This window comes from Coffea arabica, chromosome 3c, assembly GCF_036785885.1.
Source record: "Coffea arabica cultivar ET-39 chromosome 3c, Coffea Arabica ET-39 HiFi, whole genome shotgun sequence".
NCBI classification, from domain to species: Eukaryota; Viridiplantae; Streptophyta; class Magnoliopsida; order Gentianales; family Rubiaceae; genus Coffea; species Coffea arabica.
The window spans coordinates 4,665,145-4,675,960 of NC_092314.1; the positions used below are offsets into that span (position 1 = coordinate 4,665,145).

General features: G+C 36.5%; 2 protein-coding genes across 2 annotated transcripts; one reads left to right on the forward strand and one right to left on the reverse strand.

Annotated features, from left to right (window-relative positions):
- The first annotated feature begins 1,266 nt into the window (after positions 1–1,266).
- LOC113734293 (uncharacterized) lies at positions 1,267–9,373 on the forward strand. Its single transcript, XM_072083275.1, has 8 exons — positions 1,267–2,007; positions 2,303–2,677; positions 3,557–3,781; positions 4,968–5,285; positions 5,582–5,963; positions 6,896–7,046; positions 7,839–8,251; positions 8,397–9,373. Exons 1-5 carry the CDS (start codon positions 1,693–1,695, stop codon positions 5,945–5,947), a joined length of 1,599 nt encoding a protein of 532 aa, XP_071939376.1. The 5' UTR covers positions 1,267–1,692; the 3' UTR covers positions 5,948–5,963; positions 6,896–7,046; positions 7,839–8,251; positions 8,397–9,373.
- On the reverse strand, positions 8,779–10,816 carry LOC140037583 (11S globulin seed storage protein Ana o 2.0101-like). The gene is made up of 4 exons (XM_072081985.1): positions 10,447–10,816; positions 10,031–10,335; positions 9,457–9,918; positions 8,779–9,377 (listed from the first exon to the last, which is right to left on the reverse strand). The coding sequence occupies exons 1-4, from the start codon at positions 10,748–10,750 to the stop codon at positions 8,985–8,987; spliced, it is 1,464 nt and encodes a 487-aa protein (XP_071938086.1). The 5' UTR covers positions 10,751–10,816; the 3' UTR covers positions 8,779–8,984.

The window sequence follows — 10,816 nt, forward strand, 5'->3', positions numbered from 1 at the left end:
TTTTTTTTCTGTTGTTTTATTGGGAATTTTAGACTATTAACTATCCATATGCATAAAATAATTACCTGAGAAACTACTACTCCTTAACGTATTTTTAATTTCATAAAATTCTTTAACAAGTTAATTTTCAAATCAAAAAAAAATTTTAAAACCAATTTCCGTGAAATTTACTTTTGTTATTTGCATGAGCGGCAATCACTAACATTTTCAAAGGATCCCAACATTCGCAATTTATATGTGCGGCTATTGTGTAGATCCATAAAATTTTATTTTCACCCTTTTGAAGCATACAAATTTTTCAAAACTGTCCTACGAATTACTAATGAATTGCCCCAACAATATTTTGAAAAAATTATTATATTAGAAAGTAAAATTAATTAGCACTATAGTAAGTGGCCCCAAACCTTTTTTTGTTATATGACCACGTGTGGTATCCTAAATCACCAGACTAGTCCACACGTGTCCTACACCAACCTGCCTAAGCCGTGTGGGCGTTGTTCCACCGGAAATTCAATTTTTAACAGTGATACTCACCTAATTAGGATACTACCATTAGACCAAAGCCCCGAGGGCGATCCGTAAGGTGCGTACTTTAGTGTATGGTTAATGGAGACCACATGTTCACCTGTATGTGATGCTAAAATTTTGTAAAACAAATGATTTTGTGCGAGCACAAGCCGGTAGTGTTGATAAGGATAGATCATTTTTTTTTTTTTCATGAAAGGTTGAAAAGGTTGTGTGTTCGAGTGGATGATCATAAGAATCCCTATAACGCGTGGTTTGTGACTTTAAATTCTTAGTTGCGGAAGTTTTCGATTCCAATTCGATTGTTCAAATGAGACATTGTCAAGTAAATTTCACTAACTCAAGTCACATATAAAATCAAAACAATTGTCACCCAACAAGATTAGTGAATTTGACGTGAGAGGGTCTCTTATGTCTTCGATTGAATTGCATTGTCCACGACTGCACATTTGAAGATATGGTCCATCATGCTATGGTGGTGACTGGAACTAAATCCACTGAACTATTTATTATCCGAAAAAAAAAAAAATGATGATGTTCGATGTTACGTGCCTTCTTGTTGGTTTCTCCTGTCGCTTTACATTATGGGGCCTGGTTTTAATTGAGGCAAACAATAATATGCGGATCAAATTATGTGAAAAAACAAGTTCATCATGATTACGACGACCAATATTTGTTTGCACCTATCAAGAAGCTTGACACCATGGAATGTGATGCCAGCTTTACTGATTAGAAAGCTCCATTTTTAATCCCTGATGAAGCTATCTTCTTATAAAGGAAAAAATATAATTTTTTTTTTATAGAAAATGTAAAGAAACAAATAGTTGAAACGGTGAGTCAACTACCAAAAAATTTACTCATTTATACTTTTTTGTTTTAGCCTTCATAGAATTCCTTAACCAATCTCTGTAAAAGTAAATCTTACAAATTACTGAGTCTGTCATCATTTGCATAGTACGTGGGCAAGTCCTTGTGTCGACTGATAATTATATGAATTGAGAACCGCAAAGAATGAGATCAAAGATTAGACAAGCCCAGATATTGTTCATGTGATTTCTCTAGTCTTCGAGATATTCTCCAAGAAATTCCAGGAAAACAACAGGGTAAAAAGGATCAAATACGGCCGCGGAGGAGGAGGAGGAGGAGGAGGATTAGGAAAAATTCTCGATGCAAAGCCAAAGGGTGTGGCTCTTGGGATTCTGGGCAAGCCCATTTGTTCAGAGGGTGAAGTGGGCGCTCAAACTTAAGGGTGTTGAGTATGAATACATTGAAGAAGATCTATTCGACAAGAGCTCTTTGCTTTTGAAGTTAAATCCTGTTCAGAAATTGGTGCCTGTTCTTGTTCACAATCGAAAACCAATTTCAGAATCCATACTCATTCTTGAATATATTGATGAGGTCTGGAAACAGAACCCCTTGTTACCCCATGATCCTTATGAAAGAGCACAAGCACGTTTCTGGGCTAAATTTGCTGAAGAGAAGGTAATAAATTCTCCCTTGATCCTCGAATCTACCTTTAATTCATAGCACGAGCACGAAAAACTAAAAATTGAGCATTTCTTATGACAACCCTTCGTCGTAGCAGAAGTTTTTACCAGTTCTCCACCAAAATAAAAAATAAAAAATTTTGCAGCTCATGCTCTTATCTTCTCCCATGCTACTTTATAGCTAGGGGGGGGGGATGAAAGCGTTTTGCTGCATTAGAAATTGATTTTACAAAAAGGGATTTGAGCTTCAATTGAAGCCTAATTTCGTATTGATGTTATGCATTATTCAGGTTCGAGAGTCTACATGGGATGCTTTATGTTCGAGAGGTGAAGAGCGTGAAAAAGCTGTAAAATCATCTATAGAGGCATTGGAGAAGTTTGAAGAGGAGCTGAAACTGAAAGGGACAAAGTTTTTTGGAGGGGAAACAATTGGATTCGTGGACCTTGTAGCTGGCTTTATTTCTTACCAACTGCCTGTTTTTGAGGAAGTTGGATCCATGAAAATCCTTGACTCATCAAAATTCCCAGCGACATTCGATTGGATCTACAATTTTCTCAACCATCCAGTGATCAAGGATGATTTGCCAGCAAAGGATCTGATGTTTGATTACTACGCAAAACGCAGTAAAGAAATATCTGATGAAAAAGATTCTTGCCGAAATGCTTAACAGACGCATCCCTGTTCTGGAGACGTTTTGCAGTGTTTCACTCGACAAAACTAGGCAGCTTTGTAGATGTACAAGGTACTTGTGTTGGACCTTTTTGTTGTCTGTCCAAAATAAAAGAATCTGTTGAAATCTGTATAGTGAAAGGGCTTATTAGCTGAGTTTTTTTCATCTGTGCTTCAAGAAACTGGTTGAACTGAGTTTCCTCGAGATATGCAACTTCGGTACGGTAAAGGCTAAGTCTGAAATATTCTTTTGACATTTATTTGCTATGCTAATGAGGTGATAAGTAGTAATGCAAATAGCAGAAGACAGAGATTAATGTCAAAGTTACTGCCTAACACTCCACTGAAGCCTAAATCTGACTGCATGTTGCAGTAAAGCCCAAAACCATTCAAAACCAGTCTGTTGGCTGAGATCACTCGTTACCAAACGGAAGGAACATTTTTGCTAGTCTTCTATATGGAAACATTAACAAGTTAAAAGAATCATTTTTCACCATGTAAACTAATCTACAAAAAAATGAGAAAGTACGTATTCGAAATTTTTTAAGTATCTGCAGTAGATTGAAAGTTAAAATACTGGAAGAAAATAGAAAAGGTCAATGCAAAGAAACAAAATCCAATTTGGATGGTGATTGACTAAGTCCCAGAATCAAGGCCATTTGTTCTTCATGTCACCAGCGTATTGCTTGCTTAAATTCAACTAGATGACTTGATCTTGCTCTTTTACAAGTTCATAGATACCAGGGTTATATTTTGCAGCTTCCGAATTTCCCAAGTCTCTAACTCTAAAATAGAAGAAACTGGTGGGGGTAAAGCTCTTAGGATTCTGCGTAAAGCCCATTTGTTCAAAGGGTGAAGTGGGGACTGGATTCAGTGTGAAGACATAGAAGAAGATACATACAATAAGAGCTCTTTGCTGTTGAAGTTGAATCGTGTTCATGGAAGGGTTCCCGTTCTTGTTCACAATGGAAAACCAAATTCAGAATCCATAATCATTCTGGAATACATTGATGAGGTGTGGAAACAGACTCACCTGTTGCCTCAAGATCCTTATGAAAGAGCCCAAGCACGCTTTTGGGCTAAATTTACTGAAGAGAAGGTGTGGACAATTTATTAATGAATGGCTACTTGATCCTTAGATTAAGACAGTCAATAGAGCCGGGTCAGCCCGAACTTGATTCGTTCGGGCCCAAAATCCAATGAACCCAACCTTTCAATGAGCAGGTCTAAAATTGAACCTAAAAATTAGATCCGAATTAAATATGAACAGAGAGTCAAGCTTGGGCCTTATTAGATTTAAATTCGATATAGACCTGACCCTTTAATTACCTATATATATATATATATAATGATATATATAATATTATTTTTTGATAGTATATATAATTATTTATTCAAATATATTATTATTAAATACTAAATATATACAAATTATAAAATACAAAAATACATCTGAAGACTCCTTTATGAACTTTCTTGAGAGCCAATATTGATAATCCATAACTGAAACTAATTTTTCTTATTGGTTTAATAAATTTTTGTATTGACACAATATTGGTTGATTTGTTTTTGTCTAAAAACACAAATCATCAAGTATGTTTGGATTCAAATCATAAAGCTATGAGGAAGTTCCAACCGTTGAAGTTGTATTGGCTTATGACCCATGTTTTATTACCATTTTCCATGTATTTTGAATGAATTAAATATAAATACTGTTGAAAAATTCTTGGTTTATTTACTTTACAAGAACTGTTGCTTGTTTATGTTTAGTTTTAGTGTTATAATCTTGTGAATGTTAAATTAATTTTACAATGTAATAGTTATAGTAATTATATTAAGAAAATTGAGGAATAATAAGTGAGATTGAGCTAAACCCGAATAAGGATAAAAATTCGAATATTTTGTGAGTTGAGTATGATCTTCACATTTATTAATTCGAAACTCATGATCCGAAATCCGAAAGTGTTACAAATTAAATGAGTTGAATCTGAGCTTATGAAAGCCCAACTCATATAGCCCGATTGGCAGACCTACCTTAGATGTGCCTTAAATTCTAAAAAGGGCATTTTCAATCCAATCCAATTATCACTTGCATTCCTTAAAGTCCAAATTAAAAAGTAAAAATAACATAAAATGGTCAATGCCATACAATATCATAATTTTGATGTCGTCATGCATGATGTGTCTCCATAATAATGGTCAAATACGATGATCACAAACTATAGCTCTTCCAACAAAGACTATTAAATGCCAGTGCCCAAGCACGGTAAGACTACCAAGTGTAAATGGAAGAAAATCAGGGAGTGAAGCTCTTGGGATTTTGGGTGAGCCCATATGTTCTAAGAGTGAAGTGGGCACTGAAACTGAAGGGGATAGAGTATGAATACATTGAAGAAGACGTATTCAACAAGAGCCCTTTACTTTTGAAGCTGAATCCTGTTAAGGGACAAGTTCCTGTGCTAGTTCATGATGGAAAACCAATACCAGAGTCAATTGTAATCCTGGAATATATTGATGAAGTGTGGAAACATAGTCCGTTGTTGCCTCAAGATCCTTATGAAAGAGCCAATTCTCGTTTCTGGGCTAAATTTGCTGCAGAAAAGGTAATTAACATTTTTGCTTGCTGTCTTTGATGATCATTACTAGAATAACTTCCTTCGTGTGCAACTTAATTTTCTTGATGAAAATCATTTTCAAACTTCGGCTAACTCTCTACCAATTTAATTTGCAACCTAAACTAACTTGCCACATGATAGATCAATGTAATAGCAGACTAGCTTATTAGTTGCCATAATCTGTATTAGTTTCAATAATCGTGCCTTAGTATTTTATTTAAAGAGTCTATTGTTGAACAATTGTATCCTAAGTTATGCTTCATCATTATGTCTTGTTAATGTAGCTTCAAGCATATGCATGGGAAGCTCTATGTTCAAGAGGTGAAGACCACGAAAGAGCCAAAAAAGCAGCTATGGAGGCCTTGGAGAAGATGGAAAAGGAGCTAAATGGGAAAAAGTTTTTTGGAGGAGATAAAATTGGTTTTGTAGACCTTGTGGCTGGCTTCATTTCTTACCAACTCCCCGTGTACGAGGAAATTGTTTCGATGAAAATTCTTGACTCGTCAAAATTCCCAGCTATCACAAACTGGATCAATAATTTTCTCAACCACCCCTTGATTAAGGAAGAGTTGCCACCAAAGCATAAGATGCTTGCTTACTTTTCCAACCGACGCAACGTTATACTGGTTCAGAATTCATCAAACGAGTGATCAAGAACTAAAACATGTAGGGAATGATAATTTTATGTCCTAATAATGTTTTCCTCTTGATCAGTATGTAGAATGTGTATTTTTGCTTTCATTTGCCTTGGAAACTCTATGTTCTGATATATTGTATCTACTTGATAATCCACTATATACTACAATTTTCATTCAAATAATCAAATAAAGCATTAGTTCTTTTTCATTAACAGTTTGTTAATCATCAAAATTAGAATATTAAAGACAGAACTATCGACTACTGTCTTTTACTGTGATGAGCACATAATTTTCAGGTAAAAGGAGAAAAAGAGAATGAGATCAGTGTTGCATTCCAACCGAATTGCTGAGTCTTGAGTATTTGAGCACTTGAAATGCATCATTTTAAATATGATGGGCTAAATATAATTTGATAGAAAACAGAATCATTAAGATAAGATTAGTTGTTTTTTAAAGTTATTTTAAAATTAGATATAATTTTTAAACATATAATATAATCCAAATAGAATTTAATATGGGTAAAAACCAAGTGGCCCAGAACCCGTTAATTCTTTTCAATTAGGTAGGCCACGTAGAAGTGAGAAACAACTCTGATTAAAAATAACTACTTTCACACACACACATATATATATATATATATATATATATATATAGATGGTTAGTGTTTCTTTTATCCTGTTCATGCTCATGGCTTAATTTGTATGACATGTTATGAGTTAAGAAGTTCTCCTCTTATGCAATGAAAATTAGTAACTTTATTAGGCGTTTAGGACCCTGTTTGATGTTAATAAGAAATTTTGATGCATCTAAGTCTAAATAATAGAATGCTTAAGAAAATTAAGCATCGCTTATTACTGGGGAATGCTTATAATTTGTAGAGGAATGTGAATGCTTATTACTTTTATAATTTTCCTGGATTTCTCGCATGCCATTCTAATGTAACATTAGTGTCAAGATCAGACAAGAAATGAAGGAAGAAATTAGGCATAACAAAATGGAGAAGTGTTGGAAGAAAGCTAGAAGAAAAAGAAAACAACTAGTGGTTGACGAGAGTCACGCGACTGATGAGGGTCAACTGCATTCTACTGTTCTTCCTTCATCTCCTCAGCAGGTATTATGCACTTTTACATCTCTGCTGTTTATGTCAGACAAGCTTATGGAAGGTGAGGCATGACTAATTTGTTCATTGTTGGGTCCATTGGCTTTCACTTTCAATTTCTTGAAAGGAAAATTGCTATGGTCTGTTTATCTCTGCAATGGAACAGCAACCTTGATGGCTTTTCAAGAGCCAAAACTGATTACTGATGGTCGCAATCTACCATTGCATTAAAATCTAGATGACACATCACAAACTTTTGTTGCTTTTGATATTTTCAATTTTTGGGGATGATAGAGGTTTTGTGTTGCATTTTATGGAGGTTATTATAATAGGCGCTATGGCGATTCAGTAGAATTTCCAGTTCCCTTAGGTTACAGTCCTTCTCTACTCTCTAGAGATCTTTAGGCGCCGTATTGATATTTTGTGTTGATAACTGATAAAGCTCCCAATCCAACCTCAACCTATGAAGAATTATAAGGAAAGGGAACTTTTCAAAGTTCATACCTCTTATTGTGATTACATAAAAAGGCGTTGATAGTTTCAACAGTCAATAATCCAACAATACCGGTTGAAAAATGGTTATAAATGGATCATCAAAAAGTTGGCAACAATGATAATTACATTGGTGGTTTTAACACTGTAAAGTGTAAAACGTGGATCTGGAATCAGATTTATGATGGATAGGGAGTTCTTATCATAAAATGCTGAATGAGAAGCAGACACTATTTAGTAGTACTTTTGTTGTCATCAAAGCTAATGTCCTCTGGCTTTATGCTGAAGAGGGTGTTGATCTTGTGATAAAAGGTACTTCTGGTGAACAAATTCAAGATTTCCATGACAAGACTAGTAAGAACATCAAGAGTCCAAGATGCAAGTTTCTTTCCCTCTGTATTGTCCTTCAGCACTGAAATTGAAATTGTGTTCTATTGGTTTCTCATTAGATTAATAGCTTTTATTTTGGTATGTCTATACAGGATATGGCAACTCCGCCTCCAAAGCACAGATATCTGACTTGAAGATCAAGTGCAGTCCCAAACCAATGTGCAAGTTGTACGGCTTCCCCCAGATATTTACTTCAGAACCAAATGGGAACTCCCAAAACATGTTTTGTCACGGAAAAGAGGAGTCTGCTAGAGGCAAAAAAGTACGCCCCATTCAGCAAGCAGAGAGATACTGGCTTTTGAACATTGTACTTCAGAATTCCCTCGGCAAATCAGGTAATGCTATGTTAAAGCCAGTGTAAATGCTAAATTGTTTATGTTAGTTCATATCATTTGATTCTTCTATGGCTGAGGATCAGCTGATAATACTTTCTTCTTTGCTTCTTATTGAGACTAAAATTTGGAAGTACTTGGTAATCAGGCCTGATCATGTACTACAAGTCTCAACTGAATCAGAAGACTCCTCTGCTTCAATTGGGAAGGACAGGCTAGAAGTGGAATCTGTGTAATCTTTATTGTAGCTAAGAATAACTGCAAACATTTGGAGAATTAGTCTATGCAGCAAAGTAACTTGGGGTACGGGAGAGACCGCCTAAACAACATAGATTAAGTTCGTATTGTACCTTTCCTTTTATTTGAAGTTATTTCATGGAAGCTCCAGTGAACTTTCTACACAAATTCTTACAGGAATGGTGTTATGTTATCTTCAAGAACATGCAGGGTATCTTGGAGTTCCAAAACTAAAGAACATGACTGAGCTGTAAAATCATCAATAGAGGACCTGGAGGGAATGGAACAAGAACTGAATGGGAAAATTTTACATTAATTATCATAGTTTATTATTGACTCATGGTCACCAAACATCAAACTTCTCGCAATCAACGCCAGTAGTAAGGCTTGGATTGCCATGTCTTTACATCCATTGACCATTTTATTTTGGAATTAGATTCACACATATAGTTGGTAGACTATGCATGGACTAATATACGATTATTTTTACATAATTAGCTCAAGCAACTTCCCTTTTTCCCTGCTGAGACTGCTCACTCAAAAGCAAAGCCTCCTGTCTTCCATACTTCAATTCCTCAGCTTCCTCGCTGGAAATTTGGAAAGAGCTCCTCAAAACTTCCTCAGGAATTGCTCGCAATGCCGAAAGTCTTCCAACGAGTGGGTTAATCATGGCATTGTCGTTCGTCTTGAATGCAACGTACTCAAATCCTTCGTTTCCAGCTTTCTTGATCACAGCAAAGTATTGTGGCACAATTATTAGCTGACCCTGTTTTACTTCATCGTCAAAAACTTTGTTTCCTTTGTGATCCACCACCTGAATTCTTGCATTTCCTCTAATCACATACAGGGCACTATGTGCATTGATATTCCAGTGTGGTGCAAAAATGGCATTCTGCAATTACCAAACAACAAACTCAATCACTCATTTCACGTAACAAAATTTATGTATTAATGCTATTGTGTTTGCTTACGCTGTAGAGGAATCCTCTTTCTGCACTAAGTTGGAGGCTGCTGAGGATAGGAATCTTTTGGCTATTAACAGTGGTAATGCGGCCAGCACGAGGATTGAATACATCAGCCTCTTGGGGGAGGCCAATGTTTTCACTAAGCTTCACCGTGCACAAAGTTTCCTCAAGTCCATTGGATCTCCATCCTCTTCCAACACCCTGTTGTTGCTGCTCCTGCTGTTGTTGGGGTTGTTGCTCTTGCTCACTATATTCAGGCAGGAACAGTTGAAGTTTTTCAGCTCGGACTGTGCTACCCCTTTTATCTTTCGGACCCTTCAATTTCTGTATTATTTTGAGGTCAACATTGAAAGCATCAGCCAAAAGTTGGTCATCAAATCCTGAGAAGATGTTTCTATGCTGCTGCTGCTGGCCTTGATGGCCTTCCTTTCCACCACCCTGTTGCGGGTTTCCGGCTAGGAAAAATTTCTGAAAGTAAAAAAAAATTTTTTTTATTAAGATGGTACCGCAATAAAATATGCCCAGAAAGAGATTATTTTTTGATTAATACTTGGCAAGTTTGGAATGATAGTTTTCTTACCCTGGACTGCAAATCAAGCTGATTAGCCTCATTGGCAACATCAAGAAGTGCGACAGTGACAAGCGGAACATCTCCATCATTATATGTCCACTGAGTGAAACCAGGAAGCAATATAAGGACATCTCCTTTTTGGAACCTTCTGAGCTTCTGATGGCGGTCTGGAAACCTTTGCCTTTGCCCTTCCTGACCACCTTTGGAACCTTCTTGCCCTTTGCCCGGCTGTTCCTGACCACCCGAAAATGATTCGCCCTGGGATTCAAATGTTTCAGCACAACCAGGGATCACAGTGCCTTGAACACCGGTACCTGCATTATGCCAAAATGATTAAATCATGAAAAAAATCAATTATACGATCATTAAGAAGAAAATAGAGAAAAACTTCCAGAAATAATGGAAAGATGGGAAATGAAACTTGCCTTCGACAACGTAGACGAATTTCGGCACGTTAGAGTAATGAGGCAAACGAAGGCCCTTAGGTTGGACAGTGTTACGCTCAAATTCCACACCAGCGCACCCAAATTCTGGATTATTAGAATCCCAGAATTCAGTTAAACCAGCCTCTGATGGGAACCTGAAGGATGGTTCTTGTGCATTAAGCTTCTGAATATTGCACTGAGTTTTACCCCCGAGCCTTGGCTCTGGTCTCCCTAGTTGAGCCAAACAGCCGAGGAACAAGAGAAGAACGTACGAGGAAAGAGAAATCATATGAGAGTGAGCCATTCTCTGACAACAGAGGAGAGTGTAGTGTGTTTTTGTGGTGAGGGGATGCGGCGATTAGAGCTTGGA

What these genes read in the sequence shown, in the direction of transcription:
- LOC140037583 (XM_072081985.1), bottom strand. Translation starts at nt 10,750, where the DNA reads ATGGCTCACTCTCATATGATTTCTCTTTCCTCGTACGTTCTTCTCTTG. An exon ending in ATTCGTCTACGTTGTCGAAG is followed by an intron (nt 10,336 to 10,446) that starts GCAAGTTTCATT and finishes GGCATAATGCAG; the next exon opens with GTACCGGTGTTCAAGGCACT. An exon ending in AAAGAGGATTCCTCTACAGC is followed by an intron (nt 9,378 to 9,456) that starts GTAAGCAAACAC and finishes TGGTAATTGCAG; the next exon opens with AATGCCATTTTTGCACCACA.
- LOC113734293 (XM_072083275.1), top strand. Translation starts at nt 1,693, where the DNA reads ATGCAAAGCCAAAGGGTGTGGCTCTTGGGATTCTGGGCAAGCCCATTT. An exon ending in AAGATTCTTGCCGAAATGCT is followed by an intron (nt 2,678 to 3,556) that starts TAACAGACGCAT and finishes GACTGGATTCAG; the next exon opens with TGTGAAGACATAGAAGAAGA. An exon ending in CTAAATTTACTGAAGAGAAG is followed by an intron (nt 3,782 to 4,967) that starts GTGTGGACAATT and finishes TACCAAGTGTAA; the next exon opens with ATGGAAGAAAATCAGGGAGT.